General features: G+C 34.5%; 2 protein-coding genes across 3 annotated transcripts; one reads left to right on the top strand and one right to left on the bottom strand.

Moving 5' to 3' along the window:
- Nucleotides 1–3,150: 3,150 nt before the first annotated feature.
- LOC113865319 (dicarboxylate transporter 1, chloroplastic) lies at nt 3,151–6,638 on the top strand. 2 transcript variants are annotated; one of them, XM_027499783.1, is made up of 4 exons: nt 3,194–4,484; nt 4,651–4,872; nt 5,831–6,189; nt 6,289–6,581. In XM_027499783.1, coding segments are annotated over exons 1-4 (1,665 nt in total). In that variant the 5' UTR covers nt 3,194–3,401; the 3' UTR covers nt 6,290–6,581. The 2 variants fall into 2 exon arrangements, with proteins under 2 accessions (XP_027355583.1, XP_027355584.1); XM_027499782.1 differs by having other exon boundaries at nt 3,151–4,484; nt 5,831–6,638.
- A 3,533-nt stretch (nt 6,639–10,171) lies between these two features.
- On the bottom strand, nt 10,172–14,249 carry LOC113865217 (serine/threonine-protein kinase BSK5-like). The gene is made up of 10 exons (XM_027499626.1): nt 13,910–14,249; nt 13,571–13,794; nt 13,326–13,461; nt 12,931–13,064; nt 12,736–12,841; nt 12,499–12,584; nt 12,146–12,334; nt 11,823–11,987; nt 11,068–11,181; nt 10,172–10,639 (listed from the first exon to the last, which is right to left on the bottom strand). Exons 1-10 carry the CDS (start codon nt 13,989–13,991, stop codon nt 10,397–10,399), a joined length of 1,479 nt encoding a protein of 492 aa, XP_027355427.1. The 5' UTR covers nt 13,992–14,249; the 3' UTR covers nt 10,172–10,396.
- Between the last annotated feature and the right edge of the window lie 2,013 nt (nt 14,250–16,262).

Below are 16,262 nucleotides of genomic sequence, written 5' to 3'. Positions count from 1 at the left end.
TGATCTTTACTTGAAATTGTTAACTCCAATCACGGGTGAAACATATGAGTTTCATAAAAAATAATATCTCTACTAAGAATGATCTTTTTCTCAACAGGAGACCAAATTCTATAGCCCATTACCCCATCACCATAACTCATAAATTGACCTTTCTTAGATCTAGGTTCTAGTTTGCCCTCATTGAAATAATAATAAGCATTGCAACCAAAGATTCTAATATTTGAATAATTTGCAGGTTTGTGTGACCATACCTTAAAAGGTGTTTTACAACCTACGGCAGTGGAGGATGACATGTTGATTAAGCAGCAGGCCGTGTTTACTGCTGCAGCTCAAAAGTTTTTGCTGAGACCAGCATTGGACAACATGCACCTTACTTTTTCAAGTAAGGTTCTATTCATTCTTTCAGCTATCTCATTCTGCTGAGGTGTATTTCTAACTATATATTACCTTGAAACACCTTTCTCTTTATAGTAGTTTGTGAACTTAGTGAAGTAGAATTCTAGACCATTGTCTGTTCTTAACCTTTTCACTTTGTTCCCAATCTGATTCTCTATCAACACTTTCCATTCTTTGAAGAACTTGAATGCTTGAATGCTTGATTCTTGTGTTTCATTATATATATCTAAGTCATCCTTGAATAGTTATCAATGATAAGAGGAAATACCTACCACCACCAAGTGAGGGAACCCTGGATGGTCCCCAACAATCTGAATGCACATAATCCAAAGTGGATTTGGTGGTGTGTTGTGCTTTTGGAAACTTTATCCTATGCTGCTTTCCAAAAACACAGTGTTCATAAGACTTGAATTTTGTTAGTGTATGACTTCCTAACAGCCTTTGTTTGGTAAGAAACATCATCCCTTTCTCACTCATGTAGCCAAGTCTCATATGTCAGAGTAGTGTATGATCTGGTACTTATTTGTCAGCCACTGAGACAGATTATGAAGCTAGAACAATTGATCCTTGCAACATATAGAAATTTCTATGTTTGACACATCTCATGACAACATTAAACCCTTTTCTAATCTTCATAACTCTACCTTCAGTATTGCTTTTGAAATCCTTTGAATCAAGTACTCTTATTGATACTAGGTTCTTCCTCAAATCAGGTATATGTCTAACTTTTGTGAGAGTTTTGATTACTCCATCATGCATAATTTGAACCGTCTCAATACCACTAATCCTGCATTTCATATCATTTTCCATGAAAACACTTCCTCCTTATTTTCTTTCATATTTCAAGAACCAACTTCTATTGGGGCACATATGATAAGAACAGCATGAGTCCAATATCCATTGATCAGAAGAAGCTTGTGGCTTGTCATCAATGGATAGAACTAGATCACCTTTTGACGAGGAAGCTTCTTAAATAGTGACTGTAGATAGTTTCTGATTCTTCTTCTTGGACAGTCTTTCTTCCAATGACCAAGTTCCTTGCAATAATTACAGATATCTCTTGGATTCACACCCTTTGTATTTTGGTGGCCTTTCTTCTTATTCTTTTCTTTCTTTCTTCTTGCCATTCTTGGCTGTGTTAGAAACTGTTAGACCAACACCATTCCCTTTTTCTGCATTTGATGATGCCTTCAATTGAAATTCTCTTGAATAAAGGCTAGATTTCACTTCTCCCATATAAATGCATTCTTTTCTGACACTGAGAGAATTGACAAAACTCTTATACGATAGAGGAAGTGAAGCTAACAGAATCATGGCAGCATCCTCATCTTCAATTTTCACATCAATGTCACGAAGTTCCATCAAGATGATCTTTTAGAGGAGTACCTGCTTTTATGTGCAGACCAAACAGACATCTCTTTAACAAGAGTTTGTTGCAAATTGACTTTGTCATGTAGTGCTTTTCCAACTTTAACCATAAGCCACTTGCAGTTTCTTAATCTGTCACTTCATAAAGCACTTCATCTAACAGTGAAAGCAAGATTAAGGAATGAGTCTTTTCTTCTTGTTCAACTAAATCCTATTTTTTTTTTTTTTATAGAAACTCCTTTATCCTTTGAACTTTTTGATTCATCTTTCTTTACAGCTACAAAAGTCAAAGGAGTCCACACCCGTTGTTCCTTTAGCAATGCATGCATTTTGATACATCACAAGTTAAAGCTGTTTTTCCATTAAATTTCTCTATCTTGATGGTGTTAGACACGACTTTTGATTGTTCTTCTTAATCTAATCACAACAGCGGAAGTTTCAAAAGAACACACAAGCTTTAGATCAAGAAAAAAAAATGAAACCGCAATCTTTTGGGAAAAAAAAAAACACTAAGATTGAATTATTCCCAAATTGCAACCATTGCACTCTTAATACCAATTTGTTAAGATTAGCGGCAAGAAAAACATAAGCACGATTTACATGATTCACTCAAATTGAGCTACATCCACGGAGTGACAGTAATCTCTTTGTTATTTAGTTGAAAAAAAAGAGAGTCTAATTATAAAAGATGAGAGGTTGTTATTTATAGGTATAGCACCATCAACTAAAAATAACATTTTTCCAATAAAAAAAAATGTCAACTAATTTTAACTAACTAACTTAAAGCCCACAAGCTTGATCTAAAATGAAGGATCAAAGCTGACTATTGATGATTTCAAGGCATATTAACCAACATTAAGAATTAAAATTTTGTAAATATTATTATTAATAATGATACACAAGGTAATTAATTTAATTTTTTTTGGTGAAAACAATGTAAAAGGTTCGAAATGGATAAAAGAGTTAAAGGCTCCCATTAGCGTAAAACACACAAGGTATTGAGAGACTTGATGTTATGTTTTTTTGTTAACCATTGAAAGAGGCAAATTCTTCAGTATCGAAAAATAATAAATAATGGAACCATTGCCATTTTCTATTTCTGGGCACACAATCCACAGACATTCACAGTATTTGATTCAGAGCCAAAAATCTGAGATTCGCAGTGGTGACTTTTGACTTTTGAGAGTTGGGTTGGGTTCTTTAAAACTTTATGTGGCCTTTTATACACTGGAAAAGCCCCAAAGATGTTATTTCATTGATTGGGCCAATGAGCACGTGTTGAGGAGTCCATTTCACGCAAAAGCAACAATCCGACGTGGATACGCATCCATTGACTTAACGCCACGTGTTGCCTGCGTTTGAGCAGAAGAAGATCTCATTCATTTCGCTGACACAGAGAGTGTTTACAGTTGTGGCGGAGATATCGACATCTCAGACGGCAATCACAAAGCCGATAGGGCACACAAGCCACCAATTTCTCACCAACAAACAACGCCGCATATTCCAATCACAATCTCCACCGTCCGTTCCAAATCCGACGTCCCAAACTCAAACCCCTCTCCCACCACATCACATGCTGCTACTCTATTAAGCTTCCATCGTCACCACCTCACCAGATCCCAATCGCGCGCAACCCCATGGCCTCCATAGCGCTCACAGCCTCCGCCACCACCCTCCCCTCCCTCCGCCTCCGCCGCAATCCACCACCGCTACGCCATTCCACCACTCTCAAACCCATCAAACCAAACCCTTTCCCTTCCATTTCATCCATCTCATCATTCCCAGCTAAACCCTTTCATCGGAAACCCCTCACTCTCACCGTCAGAGCCTCAGCCTCAGCCGCTTCTATAACTCCGGCTCCGGCGCCGGTTCCACCTCCGGCTCAGCCATGGCAAGGTGCCGCCATAAAACCCCTATTAGCTTCCATAGCTACAGGAGTTATACTCTGGTTCGTTCCCGTTCCCGCCGGTGTTAACCGTAACGCGTGGCAATTGCTGGCGATTTTCTTAGGCACAATCGTCGGCATTATCACGCAACCGTTACCCCTCGGCGCCGTCGCCATATTAGGGTTGGGAGTTTCGGTTCTCACCAAAACCCTAACGTTCGTCGCGGCCTTCTCCGGCTTCGGCGACCCCATTCCCTGGCTCATTTGCCTCGCCTTCTTCTTCGCCAAGGGATTCATCAAAACCGGCCTCGGAAACCGCGTGGCTTACCAATTCGTCTCGCTCTTCGGAAGCTCCTCGTTAGGGTTAGGTTACAGCTTGGTTTTCAGCGAGGCGTTGTTGGCACCGGCTATTCCTTCGGTTTCGGCGAGAGCGGGTGGGATTTTTCTTCCGTTGGTGAAATCACTGTGTGTGGCTTGTGGCAGTAACGTCGGCGACGGAACGGAGAACAAATTGGGGTCGTGGTTGATGCTTACTTGCTTTCAGACTTCGGTGATTACATCGGCGATGTTTTTGACAGCAATGGCGGCGAATCCCCTCTGTGCGACTCTGACACTGAACTCGATCAACCAAACCATTGGGTGGTTGGATTGGGCGAAAGCGGCGATCGTGCCTGGGTTGGCTTCGTTGGTGTTGGTGCCGTTGATCTTGTATGTTATATACCCTCCTACCCTGAAAACAAGCCCTGATGCTCCCAAGCTTGCTAGGGAGAAGTTGGAGAAGATGGGGCCCATGACGGCCCATGAGAAGATCATGACCGCTACTCTGTTTCTCACGGTAATCAAATCAATTCAAATGGCATATTTTAGATTTATTGTGGATTAAGGTGAATTGAAACTAATCATTTTGGTAGTAGTTGAATAAGGTGAATACTTATGTGGTATTTTATTGACTGAGAGTGTGTTCAATTGTTTGGTAACTTGTTCTCTCTATTGATTACCAGGTTGGACTTTGGGTTTTTGGGGGGCTTCTTAACATTGATGCTGTATCTGCTGCAATTCTTGGATTAGCTGTACTTCTTGTTACTGGGGTTGTAACATGGAAGGAGTGCTTGGCTGAAGGAGTTGCTTGGGATACTCTTACATGGTTTGCTGCTCTCATTGCAATGGCTGGGTATTTGAACAAATATGGTCTCATTTCTTGGTTCAGTCAAACAGTAGTTAAGGTATTTTAACATAACTTATGCTGCTCCCAATATTTGATCTCTAGTTCTTTGGGCTTTTATCTGTTCTTTGGGTGAAATAGTGAATGCATGGTTTTTTCGTTTGATAATGTATTTAACTTTATCATTATCAAATTGTTCTAGTTGTTTCACCAAACCAACCAAACACTGGAACCTGTTTCATTTTTTGAAATGTGCAGAAGAAGCTAATCAACCTTTCAAACTGCATATGATTATTGGAAATACTTGTCTCTAGTATACAATGATTGATTTGTTTGTCTGGAGTTAATCTCTTGGAATAAAGTCTTCATTATGCATCTTGTTTCGTTTCTCTGTTTTATTCCTACTTCTTAGTTTATCAACATCACCTTCATGGTCAAAGCTTGATAAGTGCCACTGAAGAAAGGCTCTTTAATTATTATACTACTTCCGGTCCTATTTATAAGAAACAAGTAGCCAATTCATCAAAACTAATAAAAAGTCATTATATGTCATTAATTTATACTCTATTCCAAAAATACTAATTGTATTAAATGGTTAAATTAATGGATTATATATTAAATAAATGAATATATCCACTTTTATGAATAAAAGGTTAATACCTCATTGAATAAAAGGTTAATACCTCATTAACACAAATCTCATAATAAATAAAGGTATAAAAATAACTTAGTAAATAATGCATATGAAAAAGAATCTTTGTTTCTTATATTTAGGACAAGAAAATTAGTTATTGTTTCTTATAAATAGGACTTGAAGTAGTAATAATTTGCACACGTACCTTGTATCGTTGGTACCTTCCAGATTTGTGGTATGCATACTTGCCAGAAAATGCTCCAGCAAAAGAGAACTTACATTGTGCAATGTGTATAAATAATTTTCCATTTTGACAAATTATTAGAATAATTTATTATGTTCCTTGATTATTTTAATGAACGATTTGCTATCGTTATTTATACAGTTCGTTGGTGGATTGGGTCTATCATGGCAACTATCCTTTGGGATTCTAGTCCTTCTCTACTTCTACACCCATTACTTCTTTGCAAGTGGAGCTGCTCATATTGGTGCCATGTTTACTGCATTTTTGTCTGTTGCCACGGCTCTAGGGACCCCTCCATTCTTTGGAGCCATAGTACTGTCCTTCCTCTCCAACCTTATGGGCGGTCTTACTCATTATGGAATTGGATCAGCTCCTGTGTTTTTCGGTGCCAACTATGTTCCCCTTGCTAAATGGTGGGGTTATGGGTTCCTCATTAGTATTGTTAACATTATAATCTGGCTTGGGCTTGGAGGAGTTTGGTGGAAAGCCATTGGGTTGTGGTAAAGGACCCATTATATAAATTTGCCTACACAAATTTTCTAATTGAAGATTTTTGCACACATTCTTATATTAAATAATCATTTTCCGATTCTTTCTAGAAATAATTTTCGGGAGGTTTTGATGGAGATTTAGGCGGTACCTGGATACAGTTGATCATTTTAGATCTTGGGTAGAACATTTACATTATTTATGAAATGTAAGGACATCCTGCTATTCAGGATATGGTGGAATGTTGTAGTTGTATGCCTTGAATGGGTTTTTCCTTAATTTTGCCGAACAATTGTTATATTCTTGTTTGGGATGGCAATATGTAGCTGAAATTTGGCAGTTATCGCTATCTGTTTAGCAAATTCTTTTGGGATATCCCAACGTTCCATTTTGCCGTGAGGGAATGTTCCGCACTCCTCAGAGTTAAAAGTGAATTTTTCGTGCACTTGGTCGTCTTTTTCACACGTATTTTACTATGTTCGTTAGCCATGTCTTTATCAACGTTGCTGTACAGAGCGTGCTTTTCAATGCTGTTAATCTAATATGCGATTTTTGAACGTGTTCAAGGATATAATTATCGGTAGAAAGAATAACAAAATACTTTTAAAACAATGAAGTCGGTAGAGTAGAGAGAGAAAAGTTATTCGATAGTAATTTTTGAATGCATGAACATTTTTCTTTCTGAATACTATTTCGGAACTAGACGTACGTGGATAACATTGTTGATAATTTACGGGAATATTTTGGATGCGTAGGGTAGATAGTTTTAATATCCTCGACCTAAAAAAAACTGTTTAAATGATGAAGTAAATACCAGATGTCTTCCGGTTTAAAAGCAATTTTTCTCATAGAAGAAACGTATTTACGGAGAAGTTGAAAATTAAAAAAAAAAGTTGCTAGAGAATGATCAGCCATCTAATATTTAATGTTATTAATATATTTTTATTCTATTTAAAAAGATATTTTGTATATTAATGTATTTTATTTTATTTTTTGCTATTTGTATATTAATGTATTAACCACTTCGTTTAATAAAACTGTATTATTTAATAATATTCTTTTGTATAAACATTTTTATTTGAGCATTGAGAAGCACTAACACCATCATTATAATTAAAAAGCACTAAATATGGTCATAACCCCAAGTTGGCAATAACTAGACAACTTAAGTAACGACGACAACATAAGAAAATTGTGAAAGCAGCCAGAATGCACTTCCAAATCTCTCCAACATCAACAGTCAGTCACGAAAAGCTTCATTTTACTTTGCCTTACACAAGCATTAGGTGTTCATGATATCATTTTTCTCCCTTTCTTTGTTTCCTAGAGATGGTAGTGATTTTCTGGACACTATATGCAAGAGTTGGCACTGCCACTTTTGTCTAAACTGCCACATGTTCCACCTATGTATGACAAACAACAACTGTGGTAGCTAACGAAACTGCTTTCATGGACAACAAGTTATGGCAGCTTTTAGGACATAACAAACTGTCTATGCCATTGCTAGCCCAAAACTTTATCTACTTGTTATGTTCTAGTGTTCTTCTTCCTACCCCATGATCGCACGAATGTATTGGTATATGATGATATTTGCATGAGGCATGCTAGCTCTATAGCTTTTATTGCTGTTTCAGATCTCAAAGCAAACATTAAATGTTTCAGTGCGGTGTTTCAAAGCTAGAAAGTGCAAGTATATGACGTGACATGCAGCATTTGTATTGGATGCTGTCATAGGGAGAATCCGAAAGGCAATTAAGTATTAGTTGCTGTCATTCTTTGTCTTATTTGGAATTGCGGGTTGGTGATGGGTCTGTTACTCTCTTTTTCCAGTTTCCACTCAGACTGAGGTTTCGGTTTCAACCCTCAATCGTCCAACTTTTCTCCGTTTGAAAGATGTTTCAAAGGAAATTTCCTGTGAACTTTCTCTGAAAGTGAGATAGGTAATTTTTCTTCTTCCTTTTTTATTATATTATTTCATTGAATCGTTTCCAAAGTTTTGTTTTTATCCCAGTGGGTCTAGTTGAGATACATTCTAAGCACTTCTTAATCAACTTTTCGTCATTGTTGAGCTGATCACTCTTCCTTGACACGTATTCCCTTAAACTTTGACTTTCTGGCGGGTACCTAACAAAATAAATATGGAGAATTTATGGTTTTTCTGCAACTATTGAATTATGATATCTTAGCATTCAAGCAATCAATGTAAATAAAATAATCAATGCATTTTTTTAGCTATTGGAGCTCATTTAATATTCTTTCATTGTGGGATCATTGTTGTTCAGTGGATTCCTAGATATGGCTAGAAAAGATGGGTGAATTCCTTTATCAGATGGGAGGAGAATTCCCATTTTTCAATTTCTTTACAGATGCTAGGTGGGAGCTTCTTCTTCTTTCAATTCCAATTCCCCCTCCCTTGCCAGATCTTATTTATTAAGAGGAAAGCATTTTGTAGGGACTAGGGTGGCTTTAACCTCATTAATTTTAGTTTTTTATTCAGAGTAATCGTGTTTAATTGATATTCTTCTTATGCAATTGTCGATTTCCGTCTTATTGGCTATTGTTGTGTTGCTTCACTGGTTAACACAGCATTCATTGGTCAAATAGGTATTGTCTAGCATTACTTTACTAGCTTTGATGTTAGTATAGACAATGAACACCATAATCTACGTTTGTCATGTGAAATGGCAAGTGCCACCTATCTGTTGTTGAATATTACGAGGTCGGTATTATTGTTTGGCAACGGATTAATGTTTATAACTTATTTTTAACTAATGTAATATTATTATAAATGTAATATTACGCATGATAATAAATTAATATAATAAATTTTTATTAAAATATTAAAATATTAAAATTTTTATAAAAACTTATTATATATATTTGTATTATGTGTAATATTACATATATTAAAAAAATTATAATATTTATGGTGAAGTCCAAGTCCACAGTTAACTTTTGGGAATGTGCTAATAAAATTTTTAAAAAAATAATACTCCAAAAGCTATCTATTGTAGTTAGAGTTTCATAGCTTATACATTTTATGCTAGAATTTCATATTTCAAACATAAAAATCAAATTTCATACCTGATAATTAAGTTTTATCATGTACTAATCATCTCGTTTTCAGGCAAACATATAATAATTTAATTTTGACATATTGTCAACATAATAATTACATACATTGTTAGCTAATTAAAAATTATATAACTTTTAAAATAATTATTATAGAAGCCAATAATTTTTAATGATATAACAATTTATGATCAAATAACAGCGTAAAATATATCTATATTGTTAATATATTTCAAATAAATTCATTATATAAATAATTATGTTTTTCTAAAAAAAAAATTATATCTATTATTTTTGTAATATATTTGTTTCTTCTTCACAATGCTCTATTGCTTTTTAATTTGTTCCCCATGGTACTTAGGTTATAACCAAAGCAACTGCAAAATTTGAGTGTTATGCCGTGCTGTGAGATCGCCTCTGCCATCCTTCACCACTTAAATAAAAATTGAGTCCATTTTTACTAATCTTTATTGCTTACATTACATAATATCTGCCACAAAGTAAAATAACGTGTATGATTAGAAAATAGTTTTCGTAGAAAAGAAAATGAAACACCACCTTGTTTGAAACTTCTGAGAATAATAGTATCCAAGTTACACAATTATTCATCATAAAATGTCATATCACTAAAAAAAAGTCATGGATTAACTTGTAACCTTAAAGTTGGAAAGAATCTAAAATTTAGAACTTCTGATTTTTTTAATTCACTTTCTCTTGTATGTATATTTCATCTCTTAACCTCTTTCAATCACTCTTGTTTCTCCATCGCATCTCATTTTCATTCTTTATTTTTTCTCTCTTCTACCCATCTCACACACTCACCCCTAAAAAGGAGGGTATGAGATAAACATTATTGAAAATTTAATGTATTCATGAAATTGGTTAGATTAGAAATCATGTGAGTTGGGTAGGAGGGAATGGCTGAAGAGAAATGACATCTTTATAAGAATCTGAGGAATTTGAGATTCACAGCATTGGGCCAAAAATACGAGAGAATGCAGGGTGGCCATAGCTGTAGCAATCAGAGTCTGAAGCATATTGGAGATGCTAAGAAAAAGATAAATTACATACAGCTAATAGTAATATTTAAAAATTTTGCTAGATCAATGAGGGAGAAAGGAGAAGAAAGGAAAAGCCTATACAGTTTCAATTTCTATACTTCCTTGTTTCCAGTGTTGTGCCATCTTTAAGACTTTCCTGTGCATCATTGTCCATGCCAAGGCTGAAGAGAGCAGCTGCTTGAAGATAGTATGCAGTTGGCCATGTGGGAGATACCGATTGAGCTTGCATGGCGTCTCCAAGCGCTTCTTGTGCCATGTCATTCATCAGGTAGCATAAGCAGCGCCTGGCATACACAGTTGGTGATACCATGGTCCCACCATCGATGAACTACACAAAACAAGTATTGTGAAATTCTAACAAGAGAAGGTCAACATGGTGGTTAACCATTAAGTGCTAATCAATCTTTATTTACAATGATGGAGGGGAACATATGTTCTATGGTGTTGGTATGGTTTATTCTGGGCACTTGTAGATACATTTAAAACGGATCATAAACTTTAAATTTCAAAGGCTTATGGATCGTTGCATAGCAATGATCCCTTTACCAACCCATGATTCTTGTTGTAGACAAAAGGTTCAATCTAGTAAAAGAGCTTTGTCAAACATGACAATAAATATTTCATTAAATTGACATGGAAAAGTATTTATTTATTTTGCAGAATTGTAGAATTGCAATAGCATGACGTTACAAAGAATTGAAAGACATTTAATTATTTGTGCGGATAACCTATTCCTGGCATTTCTAGCTGACTTACTTGTGTATAACATTCAATGGCCATAGAGAAGTCTTTGGCATGAAAAGCAGAATCGCCTTGCTTCTTACAATTTAGAGTTTCTTGTATTTGATTTGTCCACATTTGGAAGGACAGCTGTGAAACAATGAAAGGAAACAACTCCATAAATATCATTTTACAAGGTTTAGGAAGGTCCAGCTTTGCTAAGAAACATTGAAGAATTAGAAAACAAGACATTCTTTTGCCGTATGCTACAGCATCATTTTTTTCCCCCGAAAGTGATAGTAATGGAAAATCAGAATCAGAACCACAAGATGGCATTTCCTAGAATGAAGAAACCAAAGGTATTAATTTGTCATGGATAAGATTTACAACACAATGCCTTTAGTTACCCCATGATCGATGTCATTTAGAAAGATCATGCCTGTCAGTAAACAAATGCAGATGGTGTTATAAGAATGTGTTTTTAACACAGAAAGAAACATCTAGCAGTTCATTAAACATTGACCTCAAAGAAACTGAGCCAACAGGAAATCCATAGTATAAAAAATTTAAGATAAGACTTCAAGGAGACAGTTAAAAAGTTTCACATTGAAAACTGAAAAATGGGATGTTAAACTCAATAGCATGTCACAATGTGTTTGTGTGTGTGTGACAACACAAAAACATCTAGCAGATTTCAAATTTTTTGTGAACAGACAAAAAAAGCCTCATACAGTTAACGGCATTCTCTGAAAGAAAGTCTAATAGAGGAAGAAATAGAAACAATGAATTACCTCATTTGCAACATCTTCATCATCCTTGTAGCCCACCTTTTCCAAAAGTTCATGTATTGCGGTCAGATCTCTTCTTGAACAAGCTTCACCAAAAGGCATCAATGAAACTGTTTCCTTTGATGACAGATTCCTATCTGGTATGCCCATTAAAACATATGATGGTACCTGCAAAATACCACAAGCTGTAAACCAAATATCAAATAAATTTATGTTTCCAACTGCTTCATCAATATGTACCAGTCAACCAAGTAAACTATGAATCTCGATTAACTTGTAATAGAACAACTTGAGACAAAATCAGAGAGTGAAAATGAAGAGCATACTGAAGTTTCTTTCTGAAGAGAGGTTAGAGCAGTCACAAGTGACTTAACATTTGGTCTCTCACGTGGTTCATATTGTAAACAACGTGAAGCTAATCGCACTAACTCAGTTCCATCATCATTTGAAAAATGACCTTCCAAACATGAGTCCATCAGCAACAGAAAATTTTTGCCTCGTATAAGGTCAAGTGCCTGCATGTAAAGGGATTATCATACCTATTCATTTATGTTCTATATATGCTATGATCATTTTAAGCCAAACCAGCATACAACATTGCAACAAGCCAAAGATTTACTGAACAAAATACCACCTTAAATTAAAATTAAGACAAGAAATGGGGGGAGGGAGGGTATACATGACTGGGTGGGATATGCTTTCCACTCAGAAGATCAAGCAATAGGGTACCAAAACTGTAAACTACACTTTCTGCGGTGATTCTTCCTGCCAAATACCAAACACAAGTTAGCTCAGTTAGGGAATTGAATAAATAAGAATGCACCAAGTTTTTGAAAAAAATTAAATCTATAACGCCAAGAGAAAGTAATTGAAAAATATGGTATACTTATACTTTTCTTGGCCTTAGCCACTTTACCTGTCCTTAAGTACTCGGGAGGAGTGAATGCTAAATTTGTACTATAGCTTCTGCCATCTCTACTGTTTTTCATGAGTCCAAAACAAGAGAGTCTAGGATTGCCTTCCTGTCCACCATTGGTACCATGTCAGAGATAGTTGATACTTGATAAAACATAAATAAGAAAGGCACAAAACCAGTTAAAAGCTGAAGTACCTGATCAAACAAAACTCTATAAGCATTAAGATCATGGTACAATGCCCTTCCTCTAATGCTGCAGTATTCTAAAGCTTGTGCTAAATACAAGGCCACTCTCAGCCTCATTGCCCATTTCATGGGCTGAGTTTCCCCTGCCAGAGCATTCATAAAAATCACAAAATCGGGGAATTTGTATGAGATAATATTTCACAAACTATGTTAACAAAAACGGGGATGAAATTGAGGAAGCAAATTACTCAGATTTAGCTCTTAATGTAACTTCTAAAGCTAAATGCCTTATCCATGTCAAGCATAGAGTTTCAAGTTTCAACAATGACAGCAAAATTAGATCTTTCTTCCTCGTTGACAATTACAGAAATGTAAGGTAGATAAATAAATGAATGGAAACTCACAATGAAAGAGATGTTTGGAGAGAGTTTCATTAGGCATGAACTCTGCAACAAGCAATCTCTCTTCTCCTTCACAGCAACACCCAACCAAGTTAGCTAATCTTTCATTCCTTAGCTGCCCCACTGCCCGTGCTTCCTCCTAAAACAAAACCAAGAAGTCCAAACCAAACCAAAAATCAAACATAAACTTGCACTCACAAAAACACAATCACACTCATGCAAGAAAAGCAAAAGAAAGCAGCACGAACTAGGAATTGTCGAGAATCAGGCCAAGCAGACTTGTTGAAGCGCTTCACAGCAACCAACCTATCATCTTCAAGCATTCCTCTGTAGACAACATTGGGAGCCTTCTCACCATGCTCTGAGACAATGTTGTCTGGTAAAAATCCTGAAGTGGCAACTTTCAGCTGATCCAAACTGTACTCAGTGAACACAGCCCAAGAATCTTTTTCATTCTTCTTCCCATCATCATCTGCACCCACAACCGAATCCTTGTCAAAAAAACAAAACTTTACACTGAAATCACCTTGCTTTTGTTCTTCTGTTCATAGAAAGTGACTAATGAAGTGAGAAAAAAAAATGGTCACCATTATCAGACAAGTCATGAAGGTTTGATTTGATATGAGATGGCCACCAACACAGGGAGAATTTAGAGCAACGAGCTCCCATTGGTGAAAATGCAATCCCACAACAAAAGAGAAACACTGAATGAGACCCTCTCTCTCTCTCTCTAACAGTTCTTCTCTTTCTCTCTGTCTGTCTGTCTGTCACTTTTATGAAGGATAGAGAGAAAAAAGATAAGATTTTAAAAAGAAAAAAAAAATGAAGAGAAGTATGGAACAGAGAAAAAGAAAGGAGAAAGCGAAATACGGCGGTGTTTGGGAAGAGAGAAAGTGGGTGGGAAAAAATATGGCTTTTTTGGGATCCAAAGGTTCTTTTTTTGTGTTTGCTTCAGTGAATGATATCAGTCACTTCTTCTCTTCCTCATTCTCTCTTCTCACCTCTGCACTTGCTTTCCTCTTTTCCTTTTTTTTTTTTTTTTTTTTTCATTTTTGCTACTTTTTAATAAATGTTAACCAATGCGTTTAATATATACCTTTTGAGTAAAAGTACAATTAACTAAAAATAAAATTTTGAAATTCCTAAAATATGATTTAATTTTTTCTTAACAAATAGTATCTTAAGAGAGTAATAGTCATAACATTTATTTAACAAATGCTGCGTTTTCTGGATTTTTACTTACCAATACATCACACATCAAGACAATCTTTGACAAGGAGCCAAGAATTGAGATTACATATCCTTGTTTATCTCTTTCCTTGATTTTCAAATTAACATACTTTCTTTTCATAAATAACAATTTTTTTACTATATCCGATTTTATTTACAAGACTTTTAAAACTAAATTATATAAATTAAAAAATTAACTATAAAAAGCTATATTATTATATTAATTATTAAAAAAAATTAAAAACTATTTATGAAAGTAAGTATAAAAAAAATCAATATTTTACACATTTATAAAATATTATATTAAAGACCATAAAAAGCCTTTGAGAGTCTCTTAAAAAAACGAATGGGGGTAAATTAATGATTTTTTTGTTAACATGTTTACCAGGTTGTATACCGTGTCATAGTTTTATTTTTCATCCACTTTCACTAAATTTTTTTTTTTCTTATTAATTATATTTTTAATAAATTCTTTAAAACAGTGATAACACTTTTTTTTTTCAAACTGTCCAAGTAATGCGTGAACAAGTGTGTGAGTAAATATAATTCTCATGTTGTTAAGTTTCGTGCTAAGGTTCGTTTCATTCAATAGTGATGAAAAATATTTTGTTTTCTAAACTTTTTCCTACCGTCAAATAATAAATAAGTAAATATATGTATATAAATTATTAAAACTCATTCTCATAGTATTTTCTAGATTGAAAATTAGCCTTAAGAGAATAAAAATAAAAACATACTAATATTATAATTTTTAAACAAGAAAGATATAACTATTTTTAGTATTTATATTTTTACATAAAAACTTAATTTTTCTTTTTTAATTGTTATTAAAAAATAAACTCACAAGTGATTTATGTTTTTTATTTATTTTGTATGATTATTAAAGGTAATAACTTAAAAAAAATACTATTAACATGACCATTAAATGTTAATGAATTTAGTTGACAATTATCAAAAAAATATAATTATAATTAAACTAAAAACAAATGTAAAAATTGTAAAAATAAAATTATATACCTTATGTCTTCTTCAATAGTTTAATAAAAAAAAGTATGTTATTTATTTACTTTGAATTACTTAATTTGGTCTCAGTTTAATTTTATTATACATCTTTTAAGTTTAAATAATTAAATTAAAATATTTTTTATATTTAAAAATAATTAAATGATATTTTAAGAACTTATTCTAAGCCATTTATTACTTTTCAATATCGAACCATATACAACAATTTTGTGATTAGGAAAAGAGTTTTTTTTATAATTGTTGTGTGAATGGTCACAATATTAGTGCCCTGGTGTTCATCTCTTAATTGTGAGTGGGCCAACATAGAGAGTTCGAATATGAATATGAATTGGCCATGGAACGAAATCTCTACCCTGAGCTGAGCCTGCTATGTAAAGGGTCAGCGTCAAAGAAAAACATAAGTAGCAAAATACCCATTACATGTTTTATTATGCTCAACTTGTACCCACACTTGCATTTATCACTCCCATCATAATTGTGCTGTCCCTTTCACCCTAATACTAAAGAGGCCTCTCAAGAAAATTTTCAATGGATTACCTTTAACTCATAATTATTTTAAGTCTCAAATTATCCCATCAAAGGTACAATTAGTAATGCTAATTAGTTAAGAACGTTTGATTTAAAACTCATCAAATAATCAATCATTCAAATTTACATCAACATTTTATAGTGACAAGTGAGTTACTA

This window comes from Abrus precatorius, unplaced genomic scaffold, assembly GCF_003935025.1.
Source record: "Abrus precatorius isolate BTA unplaced genomic scaffold, Abrus_2018 Scaffold4, whole genome shotgun sequence".
Lineage (NCBI taxonomy): Eukaryota > Viridiplantae > Streptophyta > Magnoliopsida > Fabales > Fabaceae > Abrus > Abrus precatorius.
Note: the sequence above shows the minus strand (reverse complement) of the source record. Positions and strands in the feature narration are given on the sequence as shown.